Source organism: Petaurus breviceps, unplaced genomic scaffold, assembly GCF_028583685.1.
Source record: "Petaurus breviceps papuanus isolate PSGF00001 unplaced genomic scaffold, PetGlider_PUasm1.0 90822, whole genome shotgun sequence".
Classification (NCBI taxonomy): domain Eukaryota; kingdom Metazoa; phylum Chordata; class Mammalia; order Diprotodontia; family Petauridae; genus Petaurus; species Petaurus breviceps.
Genome location: NW_027187351.1, coordinates 24,404,259 through 24,421,964, shown reverse-complemented (window position 1 = coordinate 24,421,964; position 17,706 = coordinate 24,404,259). Strand labels below are relative to the sequence as shown.

The 17,706-nt window shown below is 43.1% G+C and overlaps 1 protein-coding gene across 2 annotated transcripts in view; it reads left to right on the top strand.

The window, feature by feature from the left end:
• Positions 1–17,706, top strand: part of LMBRD1 (LMBR1 domain containing 1) — a 217,155-nt gene that overhangs the window by 40,242 nt on the left and 159,207 nt on the right. For both annotated transcript variants that reach the window (XM_069070723.1, XM_069070724.1), the window contains exons 4-5: positions 16,303–16,400; positions 17,181–17,248. In XM_069070723.1, the coding sequence (XP_068926824.1) occupies positions 16,303–16,400; positions 17,181–17,248 (166 nt within the window). The remainder of the gene's footprint in view (positions 1–16,302; positions 16,401–17,180; positions 17,249–17,706) is intronic.

The following is a 17,706-nucleotide window of genomic DNA, read 5'->3' as shown; positions in this document are numbered from 1 at the left end:
GTGTGATTTGAACGTCCCATTAAGTGATATTGTCCTGTTACTTTCCACCGGTCTAGTGTCGTTGTTGAGGTGCAGAACAGGGAGCTTAAGGGTGTTGTTAACTGTAAATAAACGAGGAAAAACTTGTGCCGAAGAAGTCACAGGCATGGGTCTCGGGAAGGTGGAAAGCAGTCCCCAGCGTAATTCCGTCACGGCATTCTCAGCAAGGAGACCCAAGATGAGGAGGGTGAGTCGACAATCTGAAAGACAAGAAGAACAAGAATTCTCCTCACCCCCCAACCTGTCGGGGGTGGTGCCTTAATCAAGATCCCTAACTTTGTGAAGGGGCACCCATTGCTGTACCGCTGTTGGGTCATTATTTGGAAAAAAGGAAAGGTGGCCGGGCCTTCTTCCAACCACTTTTACAGGGCCGTGCCATTGGCCCCCCTTATCCTGCCACATTACCCTGGAACCGGACAGTGCCCGGCTAGGTGCGGGGAGGGTCAATGGAGAAGAGGTGGTGTTCTCACCGGAGGTGCTCCAGAACCTCATGGCGGCAGTGGTGCCGTCATCTCTAACTTGCAGGAAATTTAAGGTAAAGACAACCTGGGCCAACTCTTGATGAGTGACCGACCTGCATATTCCCCCCTTCTGTTTAAACAGGACGGTCTTGAGTGTACGGTTTGCCCGTTCAACAAGGGCTTGCCCGGTAGGGTTGTAGGGGAGGCCTGTAGCATGTTGAATAGAAAATTCAGTACAGAATAAGGCAAAAGCCTTGGAAGTATATGCCGGGCCATTATCAGTCTTTAAGGCTAATGGCACTCCTAGGATAGAAATCATTTCATAGAGATGGGCAATAACAGCCCTGGTTGACTCACGGGGCTGCAGGGAAGCAAAGACAAAAGATGAGAAGGTATCAACACAAACATGGATAAACTTAGAGCCAAGATGTGTAACATCCATTTGCCAAAGCTCATTGGGGGCAGTACCTCGGGGGTTAAATGCGTCCTCCTTAATGCGAGGGCGGAAGGGGGCACACACAATACATGACCGGACAATAAGTCTGGCCTCGCTCTTCGGCACACTATAAAGAGCCCTAAGAGACCGAGCTGAGATATGGAACTTACCATGTGCCAACTGTGCAGGGGAATCTTTCGGGGGGAGAGAGGGTGGGGAAAGGCTAACTGCGTGGAGGGCCTGGTCCGCTTGTGCGTTCCCAGAGTAAATGGGACCCACAGCAGTAATGTGCGACCGAACATGCAGCACATAAAGAGGGTGGCGCCTAAGATGAAGTAGCTCCTGAACCTCTTGAAGGAGCCTCAAGACCGCAGTGCGCGGGGAAATATACGCGGAAGGGAGGCGGGGCAGCATGAGGGCGCAATATTGGCTGTCTGTAATCAAATTAAAAGGAACATCAGCATATAGCCGAAGGGCTTGTTGCACAGCAAACAGCTCATTCTTTTGGGTGGATGTGTATGGAGTATTGAAAAGCCAGGTGTGGGGAACACTCGGATCATGAACCACTGCACGGCGGTCCTTTGTTGCATCAGTAAAAACATTAAGGCCCTGCACGGGCACGCCAGACACCACCGGTATAGGGGGTCTCAGCTCCAAAGAGGCAAACATACGGAGCAAAGCAGGGCGAGAGACCTTACAAGTCCTCACCGAAGTCAGAAGGGTCGCCCAGGACAGGGACTCCTGGGCTAAAGTCATGGCAAGCTCCGGGGAAATGGAGCAATTCAAGGCAAAGTCGCACCCAAACAGGCAACGACAACGATGTAAAGCCTGAAGGGCAAAAAGGCAATAAGCCTCCCATTTATCCACCAGGGACGCCTTACTCACTTTTGGGTACAACCACTCTAGACATCCCTGCTTTTGGAACAGGCAACCCCACTGTGGGCCGCTGTCACTCAGTACTTGGAAATAAACTGGAGAGCCGGGAATGTAACGAGTCAAGGTGGTCTGGGCCCTCTTCAGAACCTCCTCGACTGCCTGAACCGCTTCTGGGGTCCAACTCCTAGGGGAACTCAGCGAAGAGTCTCCTCGGAGCAGCTCATACAAAGGTTGCATCACACTGGCAGGCAAGGGGACTGTGGCTCTAATCCATTGGAAGGCGCCAACCAGCCTCTGGAAGTCATTCAAGGTCTTATAAGCACTCAATTTGATAGGAGGCAAGGTCCTTTGAACAGCACTAGCGGTAATCCTGTGTCCCAAATACTCATGGGGGGGTGCCTCTGTACCTTCTCGGGAGCTATAACAAAATTCTGTTGAGCCAATGTCTGCATCATGAAGGAAAGGCATTCCTGTACCTTTCCAGCTGTAGGGCCAGCAACAAGAATATCATCCATGTAATGGATAATTATGAACTCTTTGTATTGATCCCTAATTGGCTCCAAGATCTGGGCGACATAGAACTGGCAGAGGGTAGGGCTATTAGCCATTCCTTGGGGCAGAACCTTAAACTGAAACCTCTTAGAGGGAGCCTGGAAATTTATAGAGGGTACAGAAAAGGCAAACTTCTCCCTGTCCCCAGGGTGCAGGGGAATGCTGTAAAAGCAGTCCTGGATATCAATGACTGCGATATGCCAACTTTGGGGGATAGCTACGGGCATAGGCAAGCCAGGCTGTAATGAGCCCATCGGGAGCAAACAGGCATTTATAGCTCTGAGGTCTACGAGCATCCTCCATTTTCCTGATTTCTTCTTAATAACAAAAACTGGGGAATTATATGGGCTAAAGGAGGGTTCAATCCTATCTTTCCGCAAAAGGGAGCCAACAATTTCTTGTAAAGCAGTGAGCTTCTCGGCTTTAAGGGGCCACTGCTCAACCCAGACCGGGCAGCTATTTGTCCAGGTCAATTTCGGGGCGAAGCTCAAATCGAGAGTGGTCCCAATCCATTTCCCGGCAAGCAGTCCGGGGTTACTAAGGAGAGTTGCATTTGCGCAAGGACATCCCGCCCCCACAGAGCATAAGGCAGCTCGGGGAGACACAAAGGAGTGAACCTGCCTGCATTATCATCCACCGACCACGAGAGGGCACGAGCCGATCTCTGAGCTCTCTTGTTCCCCCCCACTCCCTGGACCGGCGTGGATGCAACCATCAATGGCCATTCTTTCCTCCACTGATCCAAATTAATGACTGAACAATCAGCCCCCGTATCAATGATCCCTAAGATCGGATAATTCTCAACATGAATAATCAAAGTGGGACGGTTCAAAGTGATGGAACGAGCCCAATTCAATTGGCAAGGATGCTGGGATGAGGGGCCGAAGGGAAACGCCTTAGCAATGATCTGATCAGCCCGTATGGAGATGGGGGTGCAGTGTGGATTAAACAGGGTCAACATTGCCTCCATATCCTCTGCTACTTGGGTGGGGACCTCAAAGTCAGGAGAGCCTTCTAGGCCGGTCACTACAGCTGGGTGGAAAGGCAAATGGGCAGGGACTGTTATCGCCTCTCCAGGGGGAAGTGTAAAGATGGAGGGTTGTTTTCCAGGAGAGGCCCTGACTCTTACAGACTGAGGATAATTGCCGCTTAACGAGGATGGGGGAGGGGCCCTGCGGCTGGGCCCCTCCACCCGCCGTTTCCCTGTGGTTGAGATCCGGGGGAAACCCCGGCCTCCAAAGGGGCTTGTCCGTTGTCCTGTTTGTTTTTGGCGCGACAAAACCGCGCTATGTGGCCAAGGCGTCCACAGTTAAAACACTTAGGAGGTGTTCCTCTAGAGGTGGCTTTGCACTGGGCCTTATAATGGCCGTATTGACCACATTGAAAACAAGCCTGCTTGCCGGGACCTTTCTGGGCTGACGAGCTGAGTTGTTGTATAGCCGCCAAGAGGCTCTGCTCCCTCTCTGTATTCGAGACTGTCAATTTTTCCAGCGCCTGTACAAGCTGGCGGTCCCTATCCTGGGCAGTGCAAACCAACTGTGCAATCGGATTTTCCGGGGGCAGGTCCATTAACTTGTCTATGACGTCCTCCAAGGGGGCCTCCGATGGCAGGGATGCCACCGCAGCTGCCTCCCTGGAGCGCAGGCCTTCCTTAACCAACTGCTTAATGAGTATGTCCATTCCAGGGCCGCTGCCTAGGGTCCTATGGACCATCTCCTGAACTTGGTTAACAAAGGAAAGGGGGGTCTGATCAGGTCTTTGTTTCAGGCCAACTAATTTAGGGCCCCCTGTCATACCCTTGGCAGAAACCTTCTCCCAGGCCGCTATGTGTGCGGCCTTGACATCATCTAATTCTAACTGCCCATAGGCTGCCTGCACGGCCGGGTTGGAAAAATGGCCAGTGCCACAAATTAAGTGCTCAGTGTCTTGGGGGGCCCTGCCGGGTCTAAGTCGGGCCAAATGCCGGGCCTCCCTCTTCACTTGTGCCTGGAAGGCAAGATGCATAGCAGGGTCTAGACAGGACATAGCTAGCTCGTCAAAATCCCCCGGGGTCCAGGGGTGAGCGGTCACTAGGTTCATAAGTAGCCTCCTAACATAAGGTGAAGAAGGGCCATACTTAGTCACCGCCTCTTTGAACTCTTTCAGTGTCTTATATGGGATGGGAGAATGAGTACGCTGACCCGTAAGGGGATCAGTCAAAATGGGATAGACATCCCAAGAGGCGAAGTCCACCTCCACGCCCGCCTCCGCCGCCACACGGAGGCTCCGCCTTATTAACCCCTCTCCCTCACAAATATTCGCCTCTCGCCTTTTCTCATAATGAGGAGGCAGGGGCGGAGGGCAGGGAGGGGCGACATATGCGGAACTAGCAGCGAAAGACGGGGCAGGACAGTAATTGCCTGGCAAACAGGAGGTGCTTGGTGGCAAGGCGGAGGTAAAGGGCGCGGAAGTGGGGAGCACGCCCCCTGCATCCGTTTCCCCTTTGTTCTCCCGTCTCTCCCTCCTCTCCCAACGTGAGGGAGTGTCCTTCCGGGTCCTTCTTCTCTCCCTCGATCCCTGGGCGCCATCTTGGCGCCCACTCCTTTTACCTTCATCTTCCCCTTCTGAACTGCTAGCGGAACTATCCGCCGCCTGATTCATTACCACAGCTCTTAAGTCCTCCCATGGATATTGACCGAAGCCCCCTGGGTCCTTCAATTCCTTATTCTTCCCTTTTTCTGACTCTGAATCTGACCCGGCTAATGAGGAGCCTACCTGTGTGGCCAAGGACCGGGAAGCGGCAATCGGGGAAGGATTCAATGCCGCGTCCACTATCTTAAAGACCGAAAAATCGGTGGGTGTTAGCGAACCAGGGCAGCCATTCTCAAAAGCTGCCATCTGCTGTCCCACAACTCTCCATCTATCGGCCTGTACGCCGACATGCCTGACCCAAGGGCATATGTCCCAGATCTTATCTATAAACTCCCTACAGGTCTTAATGGGGATTTTTGCCCCCCTTTGGGCGCAGAGCTTATAAAGTTGCGCCGCTATCACCCCCTTCTCCTCCGGCCTAAATACAGGGATACTATGCCCTGTTCCCATCCTGTCCTCTTCCCGAGGCTACAGTGGCCTCGAGGCTGCCTGGCGACTGGAGCAGACCAGCTGCGTCCAGCAGGCCGTCCGCCAGCTAGTCGTCCCGAAGGGTCAGCCCCACGTTGGGCGCCAAAATCTGTTGCGGGCGTTTACCCTTACAACAGATCTAGACGACTAGCCCTACGGCCCTCTTACTTACCCATCCCGGGTCTTCGGTCGTCACCGGCCCCTCACGGGGAAAAAACACCAGGCAGAAGGCGGAGGAGTGAAGCGGGGTGGTTTATTCCTCAGCAGTTACATGGCGGGGAGAGAGAGAGAGCCCTCTCACACGAGAAAATATATAGCGAGTTCGAGCCAATCATATCGCAGTCTTACATTTATGGCCTTATATGGTGATCACCCCATCAAGCTTATGGCCTTATATGGTGATCACCCCATCAAGCTTATACATATTCATTCAAAGCAACCATGGCACCGCCCATAAACCCCTCCCCCTCCCCCATCACATACCCAACTGAGTGTGTATATTATTCTCTCCTTAAACCAAATCTGATGAGAGTAAGGTTCACTCATTCCCTCTCATCTTTCCCCTCCACTGTAAAAGCTTTTTCTTGCCTCTTTTATGTGAGACAATTTACCCCATTCTACCTCTGTCTCTCCCTTTCTCCTTCTACCAGTACATTCCTCTCTCAGTTTTTATTTTATATGTGTGTGTGTGTATATATATACATATATATATATATATATATATTTCCTCCAAGTAATCCTAATAATGAGATTTACTAATATCATCTTTCCCTGTAGGAATGTAAATAGTTCAACTTTAATAAGTCCCTTATAATTTTTTTTTCCTGTTCACCTTTTCATGCTTCTCTTGTGTCTCATATTTGAAAGTCAGTTTTTCTGTTTAGCTCTGGCTTCTCAAGAATGTATGTCATTGAATGTCAGTTTTCTCCCTCATTGATTGTACTCGGTTTTGATGGGGAGGTGATTCTTGGTTTTAATCCTAGCTCCTTGGACTTCTGGAATATCATAGTCCAAGCCCTCTGATACCTCAATGTAGAAGCTACTAAATCTTGTGTTATCTTGATTGTGTTTCCACAGTACTTGAATTGTTTCTTTCTGGCTGCTTACAATATGTTCTCCTTGACTTGGAAACTCTGGAATTTGGTTATAATATTCCTGGGTTTTTTCCTTTGGGGATCTCTTTTAGGAGTTGATTAGTAGATTCTTTCAATTTCTGTTTTATCATCTGGTTCTAGAATATCAGGGCAGTTTTCCTTGATAATTTCTTGAAAGATGATGTCTAGGCTTTTTTTTTTTATCATGGCTTTCAGGTAGTCCAATAATTTTAACATACTCTCCTGGATCTATTTTCCACATCAGTTGTTTTTCCAATGAGATACTTCACATTGTCTTCTATTTTTTCATTCTTTTGGTTATGTTTTATAATTTCTTGATTTCTCATAGAATCATTAGCATCCATTTTCTCCATTCTAATTTTTAAGGAATTATCTTCCTCAGTGAGCTTTTGGACTTCCTTTTCTGTTTGGCCAATTCTACTTTTTGAGGCATTCTTCTCATTGGCTTTTATGATTTGGCCTAGTCTGTTTTTCAAAGTGTTATTTTCTTCAGTTTTTTTGGGGTCTCCTTTAGCAAACTGTTGACTCATTTTTCATTATTTTCTTGCCTCACTCTAGTTTCTCTTCCCAGTTTTTCCTGTTTCTGTTACTTGATTTTCAAAATCCCTTTTGAGCTCTTCCATGGCCTGAGACCAGTTCATATTTTTCTTGGAGGCTCTGGATGTAGGAAGGTTGACTTTGTTGTTTTCTAATTGTATGTTTTGATCTTCCTTGTCACCAAAGTAAGTTTCTATAGTCTGAGATTTTTCCCACTGCTTGGTCATTTTCCTCACAAATTACTTGAATTTTTAACTCTTTGTTAAGGTAGGGGCTCTGCTTCCACTGTAGAGGATATACTATCCCAAGCTTCAGGTGTTTTGTGGAGCTGTTTTCAGAGATACTTCTATAGACCTGTAAATTTTCAATTCTTCTAAGGTGATATGAGCAGAAGAGAGGTATTTACTCCTCTCCTGGCCTGTGCTCTGCTCAGTGAGTAACCACAAACACTTTTTCTCCCCTGAAACTCTAAGGAGTGTTGTTCCCTTTCCATTGCTGCCACAAGCTCTGCTATGCCAATGCTCCTCCTTACCCCAGGACTGCAACCCAGATCCAATATGGGAAAGCACCAGAGTCCTGCCTCAGTGCCAGCAAAGAGACCCCTGTAATTTCCTTCTGACCCATTGTTTGATTCCCTTACCTTACTGTCTGTGAGGTAAGAGCTCTTGAAGCTGCTGTTGCTGCCACACCAGGACTTTGTTGAGACTGGGCCTGCTGTGTGTTCCTCTCACCCAGGTCTGGCAGACTTTTCCTACTGACCTTCTGAGTTTTCTTTAGTGTTTGTGGGTTGAAAAGTCTGGAAACCACCTCAGCTATCAGTGATTCAGTCCCCTGACACATACTACAGGTTTACTAGAGCCCTGGTCTTTGTAGGCAGCTCATGCTGTTCTGTGCTTCTCTCCTAGCCTGGCACAGCAGACCTTTCCAGTTGACTATCCAGGTTCTTTTGGGCTGGAAATTTGTTTTATTCTGTCTTTTTGTGGGTTCTGCTGCTTTAGCATTTGTTTAGAGTCATTTTTTAAAGGTATTTGGAGAGGTTTGGGGGAGACCTCAAGGGAGTCCTTGCTTTTACTCTGCTATCTTGGCCCCAACCTCTCCTTTACATTAAAAAATAAATGAAGTCACCATTTCTCCATTATTATCTTGCTTTTTAAGGGCATCCAAAACAATTCTGTTAACATCAGTATTATGAATTCTTTTCTAAATACTTTTTTCTTTGGTGTTAATGTGTTCTATACAAGAACAAATATTTCTTTGTCTCTAGAGATGAGTCAACAATAATATTTAGTGAAAGCAATCCTCAATATGTTAAGGATCTATTCTTTCTTTGTGTAAACTTATTTTACTTAAGGAAGACTGGAAAACTTCGTTTTAGAGAGTTCCCTGTGGCTCACAGAAGTTAAATGATTTGTCCAAGGTGACTTAGGGATTAAGTGACTTGTTCACAGTCATGTCATGTCAGAGACAGATTTGAACCCAGGGTTTCCTAGCTTAACTCTAAGGTCTTCCATTTTTTTATTTTACTTTATCTCTTAGGTAAAAGCATACGTAGAAGGATGTTTGCCAAATCATCTTTAATTTTTAGAATACAAATAACTGAAATTGAATGAGAAAATGTTTTTAAAAATTCCCATTAAGTACTGAATATACTTGGGTGAGTGGGAAGGAGCTAAATAATGCTATAAAATATCATCAGTGGGTCTTGAACAACTTTAAGCTTAAAAATGCTAACTTTATAACTTAAAAAAAAAGACTGAAGGAGTAGAATAACAAAAACAATAGGAAATTAATGCTTATGGATCCCTCGTGCTTAGCACAGTGTTGTGTAGCACACAACATTCAATACTTGTTGACTACACAATTTAGTAAATACATATTAAAGCATCTTTGTGCCTGGTTAGATACTTGGGAATACGAAAAGCATGACAGTTCCTTGAGAAGGGAGCATGATAGAGTTGTTGGAGACCTGACTGGACTTGAAATTGAGTTAATCAAAAATTAAGATTACAAAACTGTAGCAAGACAAAAACAAAAGGAAACTTGGCCCTTGCCCTTAAGGAGCTTACATTCTATCTACAAGGACCTGAGTATTTAACAGAGTAAATTATTAAACTAAGGTTAAGTAAAATAGTTAGAATATTTGCTGTCTACCTCATAGAATTATTGTTTTGCAAAAATAAAATCTCCAAACAAATACCATCATTACTATTACTCTTGATAAATTTATGGTCAGTTTATTTTGATTGTGATCTAATCACTGTTTTGAAGGATGGTGAAAGGATTTTTGATACTGATGACCACCCCTTTTTTTAAACTTCCATTTCTTGACTTCTGTGGTACTATACTAGCTATATTTTCTTCCTCTCTCTACTATTACTTAACTGTCTCTCCTTTTCCTAGTTGTAAAACTGTGGTTGTTGGAAAAGGCTGAATTTCCAGCCCTGTGGATCCTTTTTTTATTCTCCTTTTGAGATCTCATCAATTCCTTTACAACTGTTCAATCTATGGCTTTAGAAGTGAGCAGAAACCAAAAGCTCTGTTATGACCTTACCCTCATCATATTAACTAAGTCTAAAATAATTACCTTTTGATCTCACAGATGAAAAAAAATCTCATTTATTGAACTTTTTTTTTACTATATGCAGTATGCTAAGTATTAGGGATACAAATACAAAAGAGAGCCATTCTGTCTTGTAGCTTACATTCTAATATGGTCAAATAACATGTGAGGGAGTGGTGGCCAGGGTGAAATCACAGGGCTGATGGATGAGGCTATAGGATAATTCATTAACTAGACTTGGGATAAGATAGCAAGAAAATGGACATGAGACAGTCAGGTGGCTGCAGTAAGCCAGCTGTAGTGAACTCAGTATCATAATAGAAGTTGGAGGTGCAGGTAGAATTTTGTAGCAGTCAAGGCTTTTCCTTTTCATGATTTTCTTTATCTCAATGTTTCACTATTGAGTTTTAGGAGTTGTGGGACCCTGAAATAGCAACATGCAGGTCCTGCCCGACTGAATTCGACCCAAGCCTTCTTTTAGCCAAAGAAAAACAAGGTTTATTACAGATCTGCCATATTGGCCAGATTTAAGGAATCTGAATATTTGTATCACTAATGCAAGCAGGCCAGATTGAATACCGAGCACTTTTATGGAAACAAGATGGTTCTTATATACTGAAAGACTGTGGGAGGAATCTAGGATTGGCTAAGTAGTCTGGGGTGATTGGAGTAGGGTCTAGGGAGATCTTGATGGGAGTTGCCGGTAGGCTGGGGTGATTAGAGGTTGGAGGCCAGGAACCAAGAGAATAGGGATTAGATGAGATCAAGGATAGGAAGTAGTTGGAGGCAATCCAGAGGTAACAGACAGTGAAGGACTGGGCTAAGGTTAAAGGTGACAGAATTGGGCATCATGATAATGAAATGGCAGATGAGAGGATTATAGACTCAGGCAAATTCCAGGTCAAGTGGGAAGATCCAAGGAGAGTTCAAGGGGGTTTCTAGAGCCTATACCCAGCCATCACCACAGTGTTCTTTCTTGTGAAGTCCTGACTGGTTTTCTTCCATATATCTCAATATTCTTTTTACTTTTCTTTCAGTTCTTAAATTATGGAAGGTAACTGAAAAAAAAATCTGTCATCAGAAAAGCAAATCCCAAGTATGGGTTAGAAGAAACAGTGTGTAGGGACGGAGCTGGGAACTGTTTGTATTAGTATAGACCTTAATTACTTTAGAGTAATTAACTTAGTTACTTTGAGAAAATACAGGTGTTTTCCTTTATGCAAATGCCATAAAGCTTTGGGCATATCTTTTCTTTGTGCTTTTTGGAGGGCAATTGGGGTTAAGTAACTTGCCCAAGGTCACACGGCGTGTGTGTGTGTGTGTGTGTGTGTGTGTGTGTGTGTGTGTGTGTGTTAAGTGTCTGAGGCTGCATCTGAACTCAGGTCCTCCTGACTCCAGGGACAGCACTCTATTCACTGTACCACCTAGCTGCCCCAATTGGGCATATCTTTTAAAGGTTATCTGCAGTACAGTAGAAAACTGATAGAAAAACTAAGCAGTGATTTACTTCCTTTATTAAATCAGTCACTGCAGGAATTGTTTAAATTTTAAACTACTTTTAGTACTTCATTAGATTTTGTTTTCTACATCATTTTTATTTCTTAAAATTCTGAACTTATATGCCAAAAAAAAGGGAACATTTCCATACACACAGCAGGCCACAGGAAGAGGAATCTGTATTAAACTTTCAATCCCCATTTCATTCCTCTTACGAGTTTATAATACTTTTGAGGCTTAGAGGTGCTGGGACCCTGAAATAGCAACATGTTACAGGGCCTGCCTTGAATGAATTTAACCCAAACCTTCTTTCAGCCAGAGACAAGTTTTATTAGACCACCAGTTAGGGTCGACATGATTCTAAAAATCTTTTGTATTGGCCAGACTCTTAAGGAACTCTTAAGGAATCTGAGCCCTTTAAAGGGTGGCAAGATGAATCTTCTATACAGAAGTCTCTGGGTCTAGATAGATGGAATTAAGGAGTGATGGTCTAGGTTGTGGCAGATGATGAAAGGGCAGTGAATTAACTGGGAAGGGCCAATTGCCCAAGGTGAATGCCAGGGACCTGGGCCACTTGGGAAAATCCAGGGCCTTTCCTTTCCCTTTTTGTGGTTCAGATCCCATCCCCATCATTCCCTACCCCCCCCCCATTGGGACCCAAATTCTTTTGGGGTAAGGGTGAAGGTCTCAAGCTTCTTTTTTTTTTTTTCTGGAGGGCAATTGGGGTTAAGTGACTTGCCCGAGGTCACACGGCTAGTTTTTGCGTTATGTGTCTGAGACTGGATTTGAACTCAGGTCCTCCTGACTCCAGGGCTGGTGCTCTATTCAGTGTGCCACCTAGCCGCCCCAAGGTCTCAACTTGTGAAGCAGCTTCTTGCTGGCAAATTGACTGGAACCAAGCACAGGCTGCATCAAGGGGATGGGGGTGCGTTGGTGGGTACCCACTGTTTTACTACCAACTGTAGTTGAGTCTGGAAGACACAAATCTGACAAGCAAGCCTACAGGGCCCACATAGGGAGAAATAAAAGTGCAAGAGCCCCATTAAAATTATTTACATTTGACCTGCAGGATTATCTGTCCTTGTTACTTTGTTAAAAGTTGAACACTTTTGCAGGTAAGAGTTTTCCACCCCTGGGTTCAATAGTTACACAAATGAATTTACCAGATTGACTTTTTACTCCTGTGTGAGATGAAAGAGTTCAGAGTCTGAATCTGACATCAGGAAAGGTCTTTATTCTTTCTCATTAGAAAGGACTTCCCCTGTTGCTCAAATGGCATCTGCCAGGGAGAGAGCAACAGGTAGAAGCAAGCCCATAGTTATATAACCTTCTAATGCAGAAACCCATCCACGAAACTGGCCTTCACTCTCATTGGTGGGGAGGCTGGCCCATAACCTAAGCGGGGAATCTATCTAGGAGACAAAGGACACGGAAATATGTGGGTGTCCAATGCAAAGCCAGGAAGGCAGTTTTGTCCTTATTTGGCATATCTTCCTCAGCATATCAGTGCTGAGGTGACACTGGGGAGGGTCTCCATTGCTCTAAGTCCCAGATTCCTGTAAGGTCAGGTGACTTTTAAACTTAGGCCTAGTGGGTGCTTGAAGCCACTCTAGATTTGACTTTTCAGAACGGAGAAACTTAACTGCAAATTATCCCTCACACTCCGATGGTAACTAGAGACTTGGGAGGTTACTTAAGTAATGATTAGGCTAAAATCTAAGAAAATTGATTGCCTAGAAACTCTCTTCCCCAAACCAAACTGAAGATGTTTCTGATTTAATTTCAGTTGTTTGGGGTATGTAATGACCACGCATTCAGGTCAAAACAAGTGAGATCTCACACATTTGCATTGTACTTATATCTTTTACAGATCATTTGCTCTGATTATAGAAATTTGCTGTAAAAGGATAAAAGCAGGGACAAGATTTATATAGGATAAACATCCTTAGAATTCAGATAATTCACAATTTTCCAATCATGCAGTTATCAGTTCCACCTCATAGCCAGACTCAGGAATAGCCAGGTGGGTAACATTCCTTTTCAAAGTAACACAATGGGAAAACTGAGCCAGGAGGATCCTTCAGTAGAAGCTAAAATCGTCCTCACAGCTTTTTCCAGATGCAGACCTCCCACCTGTTTCACATTCTCTCTGAGTAGTTTTTGACATTTTTCTCAGATGGGGGGTTGACTGTTGATTATGGATTGATTATTATGATCCATCAGACAACTCAGAAAAAAATCAGTTACAGTCCCAGGAGCTTTTACCTCAAATAGCAAGTTTCACTAATCACAGCATAGGGAAAACTTTTCTAGGATTTACATCTCAAATTTTAAATCTATCCTGGTGTAAAAGCGAATTCTTGAAGATCATTTCCATATATTTGCAAGCCAGATTCATTGTTTAGGAACTCCATAACCCAAGCAAGCATTTTGGCAAGTTTACACATTTAAACCATAACCAGCAACCTTAAAATGTTAAACTTCAGATGACATCAGTTGTATTTCCAGATCATATGAAAAAAATTAAGCATGGGTTTACCTGTTGCAGAGGCTTGCTGGCTTCTCACCTTGTGCTGCCTGGGTGATATTTCCAGGCTTTGCAGCTCTAGGGCCCAAGGCCATTGCTGCTGGGGCCCATTCTTGTAGCTACTGCTTCTCCCCCCTCCTTCCTTTCACCGGGTGGGGGAAGGTCAATTAGAAGGTGGTGGGGAAGGGTGAAGCTCTCTTCTCCTAGTCTGGCCTGTGATGAGAGTAGTTAGCAGAAAAATCCAAAGCTTTTTGCAGTCCCTTAACTGAGATACCTTCTTGACTTAAAGTAAAGGAGTGACTTGCGGTTGTAAGGAGGTATTTCAAAACTCTTAAGGATCAATCACAAAACCTCCAGAATCTGCTAAGATGTTTTTAACTGTTCAACCTTTTCACTGTAGCTTTAGCTTGGTCAGAGCTGGGACTACAGAAAGAAGAATCTTAATTTTTCTTTGAATTTTTGCAATTTATCTTAGTCCTCTACATCATAGAGTCCAGACACAAAGTTTTCCTTTTCAAGGTCTTGGAGACTGAGCTTTTTCTAGTTCTAACCTAGCAGTTTAGAGGGAAGGGAGTAAGTAAACCTCCAGAAATCAAAAAGCACCTGCAGTTTTTCCAATTCCCTAGTGCCAAGGGAATTGAGAGAATTGAGTACATGCTTCTGAGTAGGGTGTCCATCCTTGTACTCTATGCTGCAGAAGGTGTTCCCAGGTCCATGGCCTCGAACAGAACCACTTGATCTAGAGCGTCAGGCAGAGTTCGAGACTTGTAACTGTTTACCCAAAAAGCACCTCCAAGTCTTCCTAGGTGATTGGAGGATGACCCAACTACAGGGCAAGAAAGATAGGAAGAGAGAGGGGAGGCTTACATATCTTCCAGTCTTGGCTGGAGAAGAGCTTAAGAAAAAGCACTTTCATTGTCTCATGGAACTATATGTTGCTACATCATACGTGTTACTTTCAAAAGTGCCTTTTCTATCTAGCTTCTTCTGAACTTCATTCTGTTCTCTTCTTTCCTTTTAAAAAAAAGTTGCCCCCAGCTCCCCACCCCATTCTTGGAATTATTTTCCTTTTTATCTTGGCCTTTGGCTCCCTTGGTTTTATTCAAGAGTCAGCTTATACCTTTTACCTTTATTGGTCTCTGAACTACTAGTGCCTTTTCTCTATAGATTTATCTACAATTTATCTTGAATGTAACTTTTTTGTACATATTTGTTTATACGTTATCTCCCCTATTAAAATGTGAGAGGCATTGTTTTTGTTTGTTGTTTTTTTTTATTCTAAACACTGAGCACAGTACCTGGCACAGTACCTAAGCACAAGTTAATGCTTAATAAACTCTTGTTGATGCTGATGATGCTAGTGTTTGAAGAGGGAAGTTAATGAGAGTTTCCCCAAGTTGGTAAATTATGCTGGCATAAAAATAAATTGCTAATGGAAATATTCAGAAAGTTATGGAGTTGGTGATTTTCCTAGCCCTTCTCATTCTGCAAGTTGTCCTCCTAATTCTGTTATGTGAACATATGCATCTTAATTTTTATTGTGGAAATTAATGTGTAAATATAATTGATTTTTGTAAAACTTTGTTAGAATTATTTATTCTATACTGGGGCTACTTGGTATGTACATATCTTTTGGTATGTACAAAACAGGAAGGAATAATGTACCTAAATCTTACAGGGTTTTTTTCATGTTTGTATTTACATAATTATTATCCTTTAGAATCAAAAAAGTAGCTTAGCAGGGCGGCCAGGTAGCACAGCGAATAAGAGCACCGGCTCCAGTGTTGAGAAGAGCTGGAGATCGAATCCCGGGCTCAGACACTTAGTACCACCCAGAAACACCTGGCCGTGTAACCTTGAGCAAATTACTTAACCCCAATTGCTTAGGGGCGGCCAGGTGGCTCAGCGAGTAAGAGGACCTGCTCCAGTGTCGGGATGACCTGGAGATCGAATCCTGGGCTCAGATACTCAGCACCACACCCAGAAATAACTGGCCGTGTAACCTTGAGCAAGTTACTTAAGCCCGATTGCTTTAAAAAAAAAAAGTAGCTTAGCTTCTGAGGTAAATCTATAACTTCTGCTTTAGTTGTGAAATGGAATAAATTTAAACAGAATAAACTTTTACTGTTATTTAGGTTTATTTACCATTTTGCTTGTGTCAAATGATTAGAACTAATATAATTAAACAAATTAATTGAGTTATAATGAGAGGATAAGAAGATAGGGTCAGGATTAAGAGAGGACAGGGCCGCATGGGAGAAATGGAAGGGGAAAATCAGCTCATTGGAGAGTCAGAAGACCTGGCTTCAAATCCTGTCTTTGACAGTCTTTACTTGTGTGACTGGGCAAGTCACTTAACCTCCAAAGAGGAGATTATACTAAATGGTCTTTGAGGTTCTTTTAGCTTTAGAGGTATGATCATGTGAGGAGGGGGAAAAAAGAGAAGTTAAATATATGATAGGTTGGGGAATACTGTAATGGAGATGCCATAGAAATTTGTTGTATTATAGATTATCCATTTTAATATAATGTATTATATTGTGCAGTTAAATTATCAGTACACTTTTCCATAATATCATTGAGCCTTTTCTCATTGTTCACAGCTTTATATTCTGTGATATTGTTCTGTGTGTTTTTGTGGATACCATTTGTCTACTTCTATTATGAAGAAAAGGAGGAAGATGATACTAGTAGGTGTACTGTAAGTATCTCTATTTTATTTAGGCATTTTAGCTTAGGAAAAATTGCCTAATAATGAGAATATGGATGATATTCTTTCTTTCGTTGTCGTTTTCACCAAACAAAAAATATAAAGAACCTGAGTGTCAGAGGAAAAACGAAAAGGTAGACTAGTGGTCTTTGTACTGTTTTCCCAATGTGGAATCCAAAGTTCATTAGCTTCTAAAAGAAAAACTGAAAATTTTGAAGAAACATTTTATTGCTCTCACTGTCTTTTATTAAGGCTTGTATAGTAGATATTGCTAACTGGTTTAACTTGTTTTATAGTTGCAAGGTTTAGGTATTCTAATTGCCATTGACTTTATTATTAGTGTTTGACAAAATTTTGAATTTAATGATCACTTAGGTTCATTCAAAATGCTTAACTTTGCATCTCATTTAAAGTGGATTGTTATTTTTCATTCAGAAAGTAGGAGGAGGAAAGGAAGAAAATTAGTGATTTTTTCTTGCTTTGAGGAGATCTATCCTTAAAGATTTTATTAAAATAGTCTCCTACTTAGAGCACTGAAAGATGGAAGCTAGGCATTATATAAGACTAGACAGTATGGTTTGCAAAAGTGTATTTAAAGTGCCATGTTACAGTTTTAAAAAATTATTGAATCTTTAAAAACCTTGAAAATGAAAAATGTTCCATTTTGAAATTAAATGTGGTTTTGACATAACCACTTTGTAGATTTTATGATAGAAAAAAATTAACTTAAAATGTCTCCTAAATTTTACATTGTTTCTTTATTATCTCTAGCAAATTAAAACGGCCTTCAAGTATACTTTGGGATTTGCTGTCATTTGTGCACTTCTTCTTTTGGTTGGGTAAGTATTGTCACTTGTATGAAGAGAGCTAACATTCTTCATCTTTTTTGTGTTTATTTGAGAGATTACTTGGGTAAAAGGGAAGGAGTGCTGGCATAAAGAGCCACCTCTAACACTTGGTAGGGTGTAGTCTTGGACAAATCACTTAACATCTTTGAATCTTTTCCTTGGCTGTGCAACAGTTTCTGAGATTTACTTGAGATAGCTAACCTCAAAAATCAGGATCAAGATCTGGGTTCAAGTTTCACCTCTGCTTCTCACTGACTTTGTGACCTTTAACAAATCACTTCCCTTTTTAGCATTACAGACAACTCTCTAAGACTTTCTGCATTGTTTGGGAAATTTCCTCACTAAGATCTTTCTGTACTAGTGAAATACGAAGACTGGTCCAAAAAATTTTTTTTTCCTCAAAAGAGTTATTGTATGTAAAATGTTTTAGAGTTTGCAAAGTACAATAT